Below are 15,343 nucleotides of genomic sequence, written 5' to 3' on the forward strand. Positions count from 1 at the left end.
ATACATATATATATATATATATTTGAAAAAACTATATAAAATATTCCCCTTCGGCCAACCTTAGCTCTAGATATGTCTCTTTCTGACACTGCACACTTGTCCTTTCAGTTGTGCTCTGAACAGTGGTTAATCCTGCCAAAGTTCATTGTGTTGCAACCTGAAGCCGTGCCTTGTGAAAATATCGCCATCTGACGGTTCAAAAGTTCAGACTGAGGGAGGGATGCGTTCATGTGCAACGCGATGCAACCGGTGACATTACACGGTTTGGTGTGCAGTTCAATAAAGTAGGCGCTATCTAGACGGGTTAATGTTGCAGTTTATGGGCTAATATGCTCTTTGTGTCGTTGTTCCTTTTCTTTTTGTTTGAGCATCAAAGTTGACGAAATGATCCATAAATGTCACTTTAAATGCACGACTGTAAGCTGTTTTCGGCTTTTAGCCATTGTTAACCAAAACACTGAGTCATTCTAGGCATTGAACCTGCTTTTATTCTTAAAATGTTCAAATTCAGGGAAAATGACCAGATGTTCGAAAGCTATCTGACTATTTACCTATATAGCGTTATGAGCTATCGTTAGTTAATTGTAACCATACGAGCCGGCAGGTCAATAGTAATTATTGTAGTCAGCATTTGTTTTTCGGGACCATAAAGAACATACGGCTGAGTTTTCGTAATTTTTAATCGCCCGTGTGTCGAGCAATTTGCGCACATTTAGCGCAACAGAACTCTCTCAAAGCTAGCGGCACTTCCCGTTAGCAACCACCTCGCGACGCCTTCACGGTTTCCATGGGGCTGTTGACGACAGCCTCTGCTTTTCTGTCCGCTAAGTAGCTAGCAAGTTGAGGAACCAACAAGGCGAACTAACGCATCCTTTGGACACTTGTCTTTGTCGTTTATAAATGGTTGTTTGCCGCCACCATCACCAGCCAGTCGGGTGAATTGGTTTTTAATGGTTTCTTTGCATTTCGGAGAGCTTGTTAGTCGACGACGTAGAGCTAATTAGCTAAACGTTAGCTAGCCAGCTGGCTAATCCAGCAAAGAAGAGGACTCTTTGACTTACAGGACTTACAGCAAGCAAGTGTCATATTATTTAAGATGAGTGAACAGCTGAAATTCATCGTTGAGCAACTTAACAAGGACCCGTTCAAGAAAAACTTTAACCTCATCACGTTTGACTCCCTCGAACCGATGCAGCTGCTGCAGATTTTAAATGATGTTCTGGCTGAAATAGACCCAAAGGTGGGGACACTAACTTAGCTTCAGCGACCGTACAGACTTCAGTCAGTACAGTTGCGTCAGTGCAAAATGTTGTAATTATAATGTCAGCCTGTGTGTGGCATTCAGGAATGAATGATCTGTGCTCCTCTTGTCTTTAGCAAGCTATAGATATCCGTGAAGAAATGCCTGAACAAACCATAAAGAGAATGTGTGCTCTGCTGGGGATGCTGAAATACAAACCTCCTGGCAGCCCCTCTGATGTGTAAGTAATTACATTCAGTGAGAATTTCAATACCCCTGCCTCATGTAGTGAAGCACTTTTCATGTGTAGTCCTCGGGATATCTTCACCATCTGCTCCCCTTCTCTCCTGCAGGAGCAGCTTTAGACAAGGTTTGGTGAGTGGCAGCAAGCCCGTGGTCCACCCTATTCTCCACTGGCTGCTACAGCGGGTCCCTGAACTGAGGAAAAGGGCTTATTTGGCTCGCTTTCTGGTCAAGCTGGAGGTGCCTGCAGAGTTTCTGCAGGATGACGTTATCAACGACACCTATCACCAGGTTTCCAATACATTACACATACACCTTTCATTTACTAGTTCTTGAAATCGCTAATAACCTAAAAGGCGAAAGAGGCCATGCTTTAACGTTGTGTGTTCACAGTATGAGGAGCTGGTGGAGGGTTTTAAGACCTATCACAAGGAGTGTGAGCAGCTGAGGACTTCAGGCTTCTCCACAGCAGAAATCAGAAGGGTAACTGACTCGTTACGATCACTGTTTGTGTGTCACTGTCACTTATTGATCATAAGCTTTGCTCGGTATAAAACTGTCACATATTGACATGAACTTGTTTTTCAGTTATGTGAATAATATAATAATTCACCTTCTGAAACTTAGTTGAGATGATGCAGAAAGGTAATCCTTCTTTTCTCCAATAACAGGACATTAGTGCAATGGAGGAAGAGAAAGACCAACTAATCAAACGTGTGGAGAGGCTGAAGAAGAGGGTAAGGCAGACTGTTCTGAGAGGCCCCCTCGCTCTTCTAATGCTTGGAAGGCTTTAGGACTCACAGAGGAATGAAAACATGACCTCAGACATAAATTACCAGCTTCTCTAATAGATCTGACAGGGATCTGACAGCCTGCAAGGCCGTCTTAACAAGGTGTTGCTGTTAATGGGTCTTACTTGTAGGCCCTGCCAAAAGGTGAAACCTGACTCTGTTAGGGGTGCCTGGTTATTTCAGCTGGTTATGTTTGAACGCCTGCAATCTGACGTCAGCATGTTAACTTGTCGATCCTCCACTAGGTGGAGTCGGTGTCCAACCATCAACGGATGCTGGAGCAGGCCAGACAGCTTCGAGTGGAAAAGGAGAGAGAGGAGTCACTAACTCACCAGAAGCAAGAGCAGAAGAACCAAGTAAATGCCTCTGATTAATTGTGGTTTATCATCATGTTTGCACACCTTGAGATATTTACTAAGACATCGTAAACCAATTTAGTTGATATATGCTATCTGCTGTGCTGTGGAGGACTGAAAATGAGAGGACTAGTTGCTGTTCTCTGTTTTATAGCATTGTAAACTGAATATATTTGGGTTATGGACTCTTGGTCACACTAAACCAGACATTTGAGGACCCCACCTTGGTCTCTGAGAAGTTGCTATGGGCGTTTTTCCACTATTTTATCACATTTGATCTATGAATCGAAAAGGTAATTGGCAGATTCATCGACAATTAAAATGATATGTTACAATGTTGCTGCCCTATTTGATGTAGTCATCAACAACAGAGAGGTTTCAAATAATTACAGAATTAATTTGCAGCCTGCTGCAAAATTATAGCTTTTGTTGTTTAATTTTCAAAAGATCATGAAGTTGCTTGGGAAGAACCGGCCTTTGAATATTTTTCTTGAGCAATGTAGAATAGAGCTGAAACAGTCAGTCAATGAATCAATTAGTCAGTTGTCAGAAAATTCATTGGCAACAATTTGGACAATTATGCAAGTCATTTTTAAGCTGGGAATGCCAGAAACACCACGGCCTCCAGCTCCTCAAATTTGCTGGTTTCTTAGTCTTCTGTCATAGTAAATTGAATACTTTTTGGAACAAAACAAGCAATTTGAAGATGTAATCTTCAACTCCAGGAAGACATGATGAGCATTGATCACCATTTTCTTTTTTATAGACCAAACAATGAATGTATTAATCAGGAAAATAATCAGAAGATTAATCACTGAAATTAAGTGAATGAAAATAGTTGTCTGTTGCAACCCTAATGTTGAGCAAACTAATAATCAGTGGGCACTGAATGTTAATGCTCCCTCATTACCTGTATTGGTAATCATTTTTGTGTGTTCAGCTGTTCCAGGCAGAGCAGAGGCTGCAGAGATCGCAGCAGCAGTTGAAGGATTTGCGACAGGCAGCAGCAGATGCCAATCCAGAGAGTGAGTGCCCGCGTCCTGCTGTTGCCTCTGCAGGACACAGCTGGATGGGTGGTTCAAGGACACAGCAGAGCGTTAGGGGTTCTCTCAGCTAATAGGCTTTCATCTGTTGAGACCCTCTAATTATACTGATCTTTGAAGTGCTATAATAGAGCTTATCTGATGTTGAAATTGTCTCCTTTTGTTCTCGTCTGGTATTGGGCTCTTCAGCCAGAGGAGAGATTTACACATTTGCAGTTCCTAAAATGACCTATGCAACGCAGACTAAGGTGGAGCTGCATAATTAAAGCCACTTATCACAGGGTTAGGGTTAGTTACTCTATGTGCATGCCCAAAAAAGTACTTTGAATGGTAATCGGGGTGCTGTTGTTCAGTATAATTAATTGCCATTCAACAATTCCATTTTGAAAGACAAGATATTAGTGGTGTATTTTTTCATATGCTTAGCGGGTTTGCATGTATTACGTGATATTCAGCTTTTGTTAAGTAATCGGAGCTGCAGAAAGCCTGATAGGGTGTCGAGTACGTTAAGCTCAAAGTGCTTAATTAAAAGCTCCGTCTCTTTCAGGCTTAATGAAGAGGCTCGAAGAGGAGATCAAGATCAACTCCTACATGGTTTCTGAGAAACTCCCTAAAGAGCTGGAGGGTATGAGGCGTACAGTGCAGCACCTGCAGAAAATAGCGTCGGAGCCCGCCATGGGCCAGGCCGATCTCCAGGAGCTGGAGGACAAGGTCAGGACCAGGATCTGGTGTCGAGTCTGTGTGCCTCCCCATACGTTGCGAAATTCTGACGCGCTCTGTAACTGTCACTTTCACAGATTAAAGAAGTTGATTCTCAGATAAACCAGCTGATTGAGAAGAGGATGATGAGAAATGACCCCATGGACGACAAATTGACCCTTTACCGGCAACAGGTGTCGACTTCACTGAATTTCCTTTTTGTCTGTTTTGTCTTGAGGGAACTGGTCCCTGTGGGTGCAGGCTGTGATGTTGTGTGATGTCCTCTAACAAATGTGCTGAATGTTTGATTTCCTTCCTCATGAAACATTTTCAAAACCGATTTTTAAAATGTTTTAAAATCCAACATGGTTTATGTCCATGTTTGCCTGTAGATCAGTGGAGTAGTGTGACAGCATTGCTAGGAATTTGTGCGCATGCGCGTACATGTATGATAAACAACAGGGATCCACTCATACCAAAACAGCTCCATCATGCTGCTAGAGGTCCAAAAACTCTCAGAAAGTGAGGCGCCTTGCATTCACCAGCAGGTTTATTTGTGTTAGAGAAGGTCAGTGCATTGATGTTTTGGATTGTTTTGCTAACAAGGCCGGGATAGCAGTGCATAGGTCATCTTTCTCTCCCATCTTCTCATGAATGCGTGGTGCTCATGTGAAAAGTCTAAAAATAGTATGTTTTTGATTATAATAGTTTAGTCCAGAGGAAGACCTTATGGCACATTAATGGCTTTTCATGTACTGCATGTCCATTCTTTTATACATTAAAAAAAGTGAACAGGTTTTTCACAACAAGGTTGTCCTCTGGATCCCATAAACAATTTGTCCATGTCTTGTGTAGATTTAAATATCCCCTCTAGACATGTTTTAATTCAATTCAATTTTATTTATATAGCGCCAAATCACAACAAAAGTTATCTCGTGATACTTGACTTATAGAGCATATTATTTACAGAGACCCAACAGTTCCCACCATGAGCAAGCACTTGGTGACAGTGGCAAGTAAAAACTTCCTCACAAAACTTTAATACACACACAAATACTCTGCTGGGAATAACCATTTTTAATCTGTGGTTTTTCCACATAAAAAGTGCAATTATCTAGTTCATTAAAAGAAAATCTACTCCTTCTCCTTCATTGAAAAACCCAGAATCTACTGTATGAATGCAAATATTTTAGTGACCAACTCTGCACATACATCATTCTGCACAGTGAAGCTCAAACATAAAAGTGAAGTAACAATTAGCAAAGCACATTTGTTTAGCATATATATATATATATATATATATATATATATGTATGTCATACTCAGAAGAAAGACTTTTATCATGTTTTGTATATCCAATGTAACGTCATTCTTGCAGGCCTCCATCATCATTCGAAGGAAGGAGTCGAAGGCTGAGGAGCTTCAGGAAGCGAGGGAGGAGCTGGCTGCGGCCGAAAGGGAGCTGAGGCAGAGGGCCAGCCAGGCACAAGCCTCTGATGGGGGGGAGGTCATCCGGGGTGATGAGGTACACTATACTTCTTACAGCCGCAAAGTAATGCAATCGCCAAATATGGTCCATCTCTGAATTTCTTCCTGCGCTGTGTTGATCTCATGAGCTGGATATACATGATGTCTGGCTTTGATAAGAATTGAACTGCCCGCCTGTAGCCAAGAAAAGAAACACTTTCTGCACGATTCCCCGCTTTGTGTTCGTGGACACTGCTAACATCACCTACAGGAGCTCCAGCTCGATCTAAGTGCACACTTGTAGATTTGCAAACCGCAGAAAACACAGGAGGCTATTTCTGTTCTTATCCAAACATAGAGGGGCTCATTGTCTGCTGTTACTTATCCCTTTTCCTCACTCTCCCCAACATTCCCATGCAGAGCCAGGAATAGCACACAACGGAGAATATCCAGAACAAGGAACCGTACGGGACAAACTGCCTGAAAGATGGCCTTTTCCTTAATCTTTAGTGTAATCAATCTGCTAATTCAAGTCAGCTGGACACATTAAACAGACTTGGGGCATAAAAGCTTTGTCTTTATTTATATCCCGTGACGAGGACGTACTCCCCCTTTCAAACACATGGCACGGTCTGCTCCGAGATGTCATGTTGACGAATAGAATGGAACTGTTGACAGGGAGAAAAAAATAATAATGTTGCTCTTGAGTCAGAAAGCCTTGAGCGCAATCACTCCTTCTTTTGCCCATGCATACATTAAGCTTCCAGTTCTGTATTAGCAGAGGGACGCTGATAGATGGGGGCTGTGCCGTGACCACGTACGCACTGTGTGGATGAGAATCTTTATAGCCTGGTGTTTGGCGCACATTGATATCCGTGAGGTGAGAGCTGGGCTCTCTGCTGAGGCACAAGACTGCGACCGCGCTACCCCTGCTCTCCCCTTTTGTCCCCTCGTGTCTCTGATGCTCGTGCGTTTTGTTCCTGACCTCTGACCTGCCCGTGTGGGGTAAAAAGAAAGAAGTGAATTTCCTTCTACGGGAAATCTCCATCGCAAACATTTGCCATGCTGAATGTAGCGTTTGATTATGGTTTCTTCAAATCTTCTGGGTTATTACATAGCACAACACTGAAAGAGGGTGATGTTTTTGCAGCAGAAACCAATGCTTTCACTGTTTCGGGCAAAGTGAAATATCAGTGGAAAAATTACTTCTAACATGTTCATTCTCTTCAGGAAGGGAAAAGCAATCAACTGAGCAATGCAGTGGAGGAGAAGTAGCAAAATCTTCTTTGTGACAGGAAGAGATATTACGAGATGGCAATACCACTGGCATAAGACAGAAGCTCACTGTCGTTCTACATCAATGATACCAAGATATTAAGTCTGACTGAAATGATGAGGGGGGGCTGTTTGTAGAGACAAAGAGGGCCCTTGAGACCATACATGAATGAAGTTACTGGAAAATGTTTTGGTCAAACACAGCTTATCAGACTCCTCCGTTTTTCCCCCACCATCGGCCGCGGTGGAGATGATCACTTTATCGGAGGTATTTTCCATTCTGCTGGTTATGTGTCATCACATGCCACCCACCAACTGCAGGGTCTCTCTGAGAGGGATGACTGCATCTGCTCGTCATTGGTTGGCCAGTAACATGAAACCCCTTTTATCAACCAGCCTCATCGCGCTGGTTTAAATTTAGTTTTACCGCAGTCGAGACACCATCACTGATCTGAGTAACATGCTCGCTTTTTCTTGAAATACTGTTTCTTGTGAATTGTATTTTTAAAGGGATACTCTGCTGCTGTACACTATGTTCTACACATAGTTATTAGGAGTATCTGCTGCACCATTCATGTTTCTATTGACTTGCCTGTGTGTGAATGTACTGTATGTCTGAGGCAAGTGATGTTATGACTGAGCCATCGGCCAGTTTAACAGCAGTTGTTTTGGGGACACACTGTCGGGAACACTATGCAGTATTACTCTGCTGTGCTAATTCCTCTCTCAGCCATGTCTGCCCTTGATGTCCCAAAATACACAAAGAATAAATGTACACACACTAACACACTAACACCCCCCCCCCCCCCCCCCCCCATTCTCTCTCTCACACACACATCAAGCTTCATGGATCCCCAAAGGACATGAAGCACATTCTGTGATTTCTGGGGCTGTTCTCCCGTGTGCATGTTCATTTATAGCTGCTCTTCATTGTGGAGGAGTTTCATTGTGTCCCGACAGACAGCCGGGGGAGGTGGGGGTGGGGGTGGGGGGGGGGGGGGGTGACTGAACATCCACTAAAAGCAGCTATTCTGCCAGATGAAGCTGTTTGCTGTACATAGCTGGCTGTGAATCTGAAAGGATCGAGTGACTGTTTCAGATCATGGCATGCCCCCCCCCCCCGTCACTGCTGTTCTCTAATCCCTTCCGTCCCCTGGCTCAACCCACTGTCTTCTCCTGTGGCCTTTCATAGCATCTCAGCTGTGCTGGACACCATGTAGTCAAATATAAACTGTATTTAGGCCTCTTTCATTGCATTTCCCAAAGAAGCATTTACATTTTCTTGCTTGTAGCCGGCACATGAACATTAAAAATGCATTAACAAATCTACAGATAATTATCACTTGACTGCAGTTCCCCTCACCTCTACTGAGTGTTTCAGCATCTTTCACCTTGTCGTTTTGGTTTTGTGTCGCTGTTATCTTTGGCTTCGCTTCCAGGGGCAGCAGTCATCCGTTTACACTGAAAAAGCTCTAAAACCACACTATATGCTACCTGCCCAGCAACCAAGTGTCAGACAGACAAAGTTAGCATAGTGAAGCATTTAAATGTTAGAATAAGCAATAAGTGAACCCTAGGTCTTTACATGTCAGTGTAGCAAAGAAACTGCAACATTTCCTGTGAAAGCATTGTTTAGTATTCACCCCTGTTGTTTTAATTTGAAGGTAATGTCGAATTCCGTTTCTTTGTTCTTCGAAGCTGAAACGTTTGGTGGGGAAACTGCGCAGCAAGGGGACAGTATACAAGAAGAAACGTCAGGACATTGCTGAGCTGAAAGCAGAATATGGAGTCCTGCAGCGGACCGAGGAGATTCTCAAGCAGAGGCATGAGACCGTCCAACAGAAACTGGTAACTCCTATTTTTAACTTAAATGCAAGACAAGCAGACTAAACAAATCTTTACAGCAAAACAAAGGAAGGATTGGGAGATACTTGTTGCCTCGATTTTATATGAAGTCTTTTGAAATCCTTGAGGGCGCCACAGTACAAGCCACAAGCAAAAAGTCCATTCAATTCACATATAACTATCACAAATGATCTTCTTGCATTTTTCTTTTTATTAAGTCATTGGCAGTCAACATTTGAATGCCACAATTGCCTACCATCATTTGTTATGATGATGAGAGCGCTTGGGTAGTGGTCTTTAAATGATGCATGTACTACGTGGACCACAGAAACCCTCCTAACTGCCCCTTACTGCCCTCTCTGCCCCTCGGGATACACACTGTATCCCACCCCTCTCCCTGCACCCATACTGCCATTCCAAATGTGCTGTTTTCACTTGATCTCCCCATTCCCGCAGTGTGTGTGTTAACAGTGAAGTGGTAGAACCTTCCTGGAAATGGCTTCACGCCTCTGTGTGGTTCCAGCACCTGACTTGTTGATAGGCTGTCTGACGCAGGCTGAGCTGCTATTTCTGATGGCTGCATCTGCTGCTCCTCCTCTGTCTGCATCCCACACTAGGATTTGTTAAAGCAATGAAAGTGTTCCTCCTGATCACATGTCTAGCTGGCGATGTGTCCGCTCCTCTCTTTATGTGTGTATTACCTGTGTTAAAACCAATTAAAACCTCCTTTCTTTTTTCTTTTTTTTTAAGAGATTTCAATTCACAGCTTAGCAGATAACCTTAGCCTCATATGGAGCAAAGTTGTGTCTGTTTGTACATCGTTTACAAACAGCACACTGACTGTTCATATTGATGTGACCATTTGATTACATTTCTGAATTTGTTCATGCACGCATGAGTTGGCATGTGTCTCTGTTGTGTTTTTCAAGCAATCTGTGGAAGCTGAGAAGGGCATCTCTGGCTACAGTAACACTCAGGAGGAACTGGAGAGGGTGTCGGCCATAAAGAGCGAGCTGGACGAGAAGAAGGGCCGCACGCTGGATGACATGTCTGAAATGGTAACTATACCAAGTGGACACCCACGCTGAACTTATTTATATTTATATCACTGTTGGTTACACAGCAACACCAGAAAATCTCTTTTGATGACATTATAGATGTCGTTTTTATTTTATTTTTTTATGTTAGACAAATACTAACTTGTGAAATGGAAAATGTGAATTTTATTAGGCAGTATTAACTATATAGTGAAGATAGACTGTGTCAGCGCCCTTGCCAGAAACCAAGTAGTTTATCAAAATTACTTAGGTTTTTGGAAAAGATCAAAGATGGTTTTGGTTAAAATAATAAGTCAACATTGACTTTTGGTTTCACACGGGACACAACAAACAGCAGCCTCCTGGGTGGAAGCCCTGCGTTAGACCCGTCCATCCACCCTGACCTGCTCCCTCTGCAGACTTCATACTACGTCACCTGGCTTCCTAAAGCCTTTCTGGCAGAAAGCCCTGAAGGCAAACATCTCCCACGTGCAACTGAGCATAGACTTTCTTACAGCCTCTACACAGCCATGGCTCACCCACATGGGTGTTTTCACTTAGTTTGGCTAATTAGACCTCCCCACAGGGGTAACTAATAAAATGAATGATGGCTGAATTCCATGTAGCTGCTTTGGTTTCAGGGTCGTGGTATTGTGTCACACTGTCATGGCTTAATGGGACACTTGAATGGAACAGAGCCATCATTAATGCTGTGACAAATCAAAATGTCGTGAATGCTGTGAAAAAGCATGTATCGTTTGGTGACCTCGTGTAATTCCCAACATAGCTCCACCCAACTTCAGTTTTTCCTGCGTGGGCGTGCAGAGCACTTAATTAAACCTAAAAGTTCGATTTGTAGTTTTTGTAGTTCCTCTGCCTGGCAAATACATGGTAAATGCTCAACATTATCCCAGCATAGCTCACAGCGTCTACTTTATTTATCACCCTGTCATCCTTTTGTGTCAAGGCCCAGAGGGAAGCAGTTGCAGCTCATTAGGCCATGCTCCAAGCTGTAGTGAGTTTGTTGATCAGTTTGGCAGCTTGTACATTTGGCAAGCTGCAGACCCCTCCTAATGATGGAGTCAAACATCCCTGGCTCCAACCTGAAAGTAGATCTTTACACTGGCACTGAAATCTGTAACGTTTTAATGAGCGCTGACCAGACTGTTTCTGAATACTGTCATATAACCTGTATTGTGGCACTTTCCAAACTCTTCCACTGAGAAATATTGATCAGATTTGTATGGTTGATGATGCTGCCTACCTTCATCATCTCAGCAAATCATTAGTCACATTACCTGCTGTTTTCTCTGCATACATACAGAGTTGCACATTTCAGCATAAAATACTATTTCCTCTCAATGTACATTGATTTATGTGTTTTTTTTCAAGTTTTAATGCAGTGTGTGTGATTGGCTTGGTTTTACAGGTGAAGAAATTAAACTCTATGATAGTGAAGAAGAAGTCAGCTCTTGCACCAATTATAAAAGAGCTGAGGTCACTGAGACAGCGTTGTCAGGTGAGCATCGCCCGCATTTTAACGCCTCTACTTCAAAAGAATCCTCTGACCATATTGGTTAGTGTTTGTAAAGAAAATTGGCCACCTGACCACATTTAAATAAGGACCTTCAACGGCCATGACAGATCATTATCGTACCCCCTTTCACACACTACTCAGGGATAAAAAGAACCCAGACGATGAAGTTGACACTGGTTTTTGATTCGTTCTTATGGGGCTCAACAGAATTAATTCATACTCCAAAATGCAATAATACATACAGTATAGGACGATGTAGGATTTTATGCCAGTGCCAAATACAGCCCTCACATCTCCCAAACGACTCTCAAATTCTCGCCGCAAAAACATATGAATTTTCATTTGAGAAAAACATGATGTATGAATCTGACCTAAATTTTAAAACAAATGGTGGGATCTTCACTGTGTGCCTGCAAGCCAGTAAGAGTTAACTTGTGTTGTGTTTGTGCGTTATCATGGACAGGGTCCATTAAGAATAATTTACATAGTCCATAAATAAAATGCACGGTGGGAAAGCCCCCCCCCCACACACACACACACATTGCTGAGCTAAAGCGGAGGATTACATTTTCCTACACGTGTTCCCAGAATCGCTCTTCCATCTTACTGGGTAATGTCTGCTAATGAAGAACTGCAACAGGAAGACATAAATAGAATTTATAAGAGCCTGCTGTAAGTTAAACTGCTCAAATGCTAGCGGTGATGTTGTGTTGATGTGAAACAGCGCAGAGAGTTTGACAAGTGTGTGTTGAAAATGGTGTATTCTATATATTTATCTCCGTTCTCATACAGCATGTTAAATCATTTGTCTCCCTGTTCCTGTGTATGACTATTTGGATTCCTATCTCAACAGGAATTAAACCAGGAATATGAGGAAAAGAAGGCACAATATGAAAGCTGTACTGCTGGTTTGGAGAGCAACAGATCTAAATTGGAGCAGGTAAAGTTATTATCCGACACTAGGTAGAGTATAGTCAACTATTAAGTGTATTTATATGTGTGTATCCACTGACACCTTGTGTCTTTGTTCTTGTTTTTCATTCACAGGAGGTGAAAGCATTGAGAGAGGAGACAGCACAGGAGGAAAACCGATATCATTATGTCAACTCCATGTCAGAGGCAAGTGCTTTAAAAAGATAGTTGCCTAAAGCAGAAAAAAACATTATCTCCATTTGCCACAGTGGGTGTATCATGCATCATTATCACTGTTTTAGAAGCCAAATTTGGTCAAATTAGAGTTGATACTCTGAACAGTGACTTGCTACCGACAGGGGTGCTGCAGGAGTAGCTAAATGCCGCAGCGTTTTGCATGTGACCTGCCCCCAAACACCCACTGTGACAATAAACTCGGTCTCTCCATCTCTGTCCTCCACAGATCATTGAGATGCAAATACAGCGGGCGGCCGAGGAGATGAAGGCCTACGTGTCCTCTGATCCGCAAGAGCGGAAGAAGGCCATCAGGTGAGCATGCTGGGCCAGCAAGCTGCTCGCAAGATGAATCCTCCTTTTTACCTCAGGAAGCTCTTATTACAACACCGTCAGTTTAGCTGCTGTCGCTTCAGTCTTTCATGTAGCGTAGAGTTGTCAGAAACTCATTACCACACCTCCTGATATCAACATATGCTGATACACCACGCCTTTATTTAAAAACACTGGGTGAGATCAACTTGTGAAATGGCACTGGCTTGCATTTAAATTATATTCCTCTGCTTCTTTTGCAGGGAAGTGTACATGAAGAACATTTCAGAACAGGAGTTACTTGGCAAGGTGAGAAATGTTTGTCCAAGAAATGACCTAGCAGATGCCATGGGTCAGTACTTATATAAATATTCCTATATTCTGTCAAGAACATGGTCTGACGACAGACAGGGTGGACAAGGAAACTTACTAGAAGCCTACAGAACTGCAGTAATGCAGATGGAGTATATATTGTTTGCTAACATGTTTGTAATGTACTGACATATGCCTTTTAACAATCACTAATCCACTAATCACTCTTTTCCTTTGTGGACTCCAGAAGTTACGCGAGAGGCAGAAGATGGTGAGGGAGAGCCATGGTGCCAACATGGAGCAGATGAAGATGTGGCGTGACCTGGAGCAGCTGATGGAGTGCAAGAAGCAATGCTTCATAAGAGCTCAGAGTCAGGCATCTATTGGTCAGGTCATCCAGGAGGGAGGAGAGGATAGGCTGGTGCTGTGAGGACACGTCCAGGCAGGGCCACCTACAATACAGTCACTACACAGAGTACGACTTCATTATTCTATACCTTCCTGTAACATGTCTGAATCTTTTGACAAGATAGCTTTTATATGTAAACTATTACTGGACACCATAGCACATTCAAATAACAGGTACAAGGATTGTTTCATTGTCCACTGAGGTTCATCTTTCCCTGCATCTTGTCCAGACCCGTAACTTGTTAGCGATGACGCTGTTTGAGAAGAACACATGTATTGAAAGGTGTTGCAGGACACATGTTTTCACTTTCTCTGGCCCCCGGGAGACTCCATTTTGCCACATCTTTAAAGATTACTCTTTCAATCAAAGTGTCCAAAGATAACAGGATACAAAGTGGATACAAAGTGGTGGTTGGGATGTGGCCGCGGTCAACTATTTTTGGCAACAACTACCATGACCTTGGACAGGGTGTCTTGCCAATTTTGGAATTCACTGGGACCTCCATTGCTTTGGACAGTGCACGTTGATATTATTCTGCTTGTTTTCTATTTCATATCACAACATACACTATTTTTCTATAATAGAGCCTAATTTCCAGATACCCTTTGACATACATGGTTAGATATTTTGGTTGTCTGTGTATTTCTATTAAACGTATTATATATTCATTTGGAGTCATGTTTCATTATAATAATCATCTAAAATGCAACTGTCTGTGAAATAACAGGCAGATAGTTGGCCACAATTATGATAAAGATTTATTCACCTCTTTCAGTTTAAACAAATTGCTGTAAGACTAATCGTAGAACACAGAAAGCACAATTAATTTATAGAAATCAAATGACTGGTGTGATGTTGATTTAGAGCATTATGTTTGCTTTCCTTGACCGGAGTTGCAATAAATATTATGTTGCCTTTGTATCATGTTATATACAACGAGACAGATGCAGTTTACAAGAAGGAAGCCATTTAATTGTCCAAATTCAGTGCCTTTGTGTAAATCAGTTGTTACATATATAAGTACATGTGGGACAGAACACATTTTAGCTCCTGTGCTGCAGTTTGATTGCTTTTTCTAGCAAGTAACGTGGCACACACTTCTTTCCACATAGACTTATGGTTCGAGTGCCTCGTGTCGTTCCCCAACAAATGTCTTCATGGATGTTTCAGGATCCCACCCTCCCTCCCGCAGCAACTTAATCTGCTGTTGACAGCCGATGTTAGTGGCTCTTGTGCCAAGCGGATCAAGTGTGCGTTGTATAAGGCAGCTTGGTGTCCAACTGGGCCTTGCCATGTTATTATTGTTACAGCACCTTGTGCTTCTTGGGGCCTTTTTAAGACGTGTTAACAGATGATGCATGCCAGTACTGTAAAACATCTGACAATGATACCCCCTAAATAACACAATAGGGGCAGGGGGGGTTGACCTAGTGCCCTCACACCTCTTTAGGGAATTGGCTGCCTTTACAGTTATGCAGATGTAGTTGAATAATCTGGTAGAGTCTGGCTTTACTGATTGAGGCTGACAAATAAGACTTTCTTGTGTTATCTTGGGTCACTGGTTTGTTTCAAAATGTCCCTTCACTAAACTCTCCGTGACACTCCTGAGACATTGATCTGTGGCCCATCTT

General features: G+C 42.6%; 1 protein-coding gene across 1 annotated transcript; it reads left to right on the plus strand.

Annotated features, from left to right (window-relative positions):
- Window positions 1–1,096: 1,096 nt before the first annotated feature.
- Window positions 1,097–14,309, plus strand: ift81 (intraflagellar transport 81 homolog). The gene is made up of 18 exons (XM_070904528.1): window positions 1,097–1,240; window positions 1,378–1,481; window positions 1,594–1,774; window positions 1,877–1,966; window positions 2,155–2,220; window positions 2,520–2,630; window positions 3,571–3,655; window positions 4,221–4,384; window positions 4,471–4,566; window positions 5,751–5,897; window positions 8,813–8,962; window positions 9,889–10,017; window positions 11,426–11,515; window positions 12,387–12,473; window positions 12,581–12,652; window positions 12,909–12,994; window positions 13,255–13,300; window positions 13,551–14,309. Exons 1-18 carry the CDS (start codon window positions 1,097–1,099, stop codon window positions 13,731–13,733), a joined length of 2,031 nt encoding a protein of 676 aa, XP_070760629.1. The 3' UTR covers window positions 13,734–14,309.
- Window positions 14,310–15,343: the final 1,034 nt, after the last annotated feature.

Source organism: Enoplosus armatus, chromosome 4 (genome assembly GCF_043641665.1).
Source record: "Enoplosus armatus isolate fEnoArm2 chromosome 4, fEnoArm2.hap1, whole genome shotgun sequence".
Classification (NCBI taxonomy): domain Eukaryota; kingdom Metazoa; phylum Chordata; class Actinopteri; order Centrarchiformes; family Enoplosidae; genus Enoplosus; species Enoplosus armatus.

Coding starts and splice junctions, on each gene's coding strand:
- ift81 (XM_070904528.1), top strand. CDS start 1,097: ATGAGTGAACAGCTGAAATTCATCGTTGAGCAACTTAACAAGGACCCG. Junction 1,241..1,377: donor TGGCTGAAATAGACCCAAAG/GTGGGGACACTA, acceptor TCTTGTCTTTAG/CAAGCTATAGATATCCGTGA. Junction 11,516..12,386: donor CACTGAGACAGCGTTGTCAG/GTGAGCATCGCC, acceptor CTATCTCAACAG/GAATTAAACCAGGAATATGA.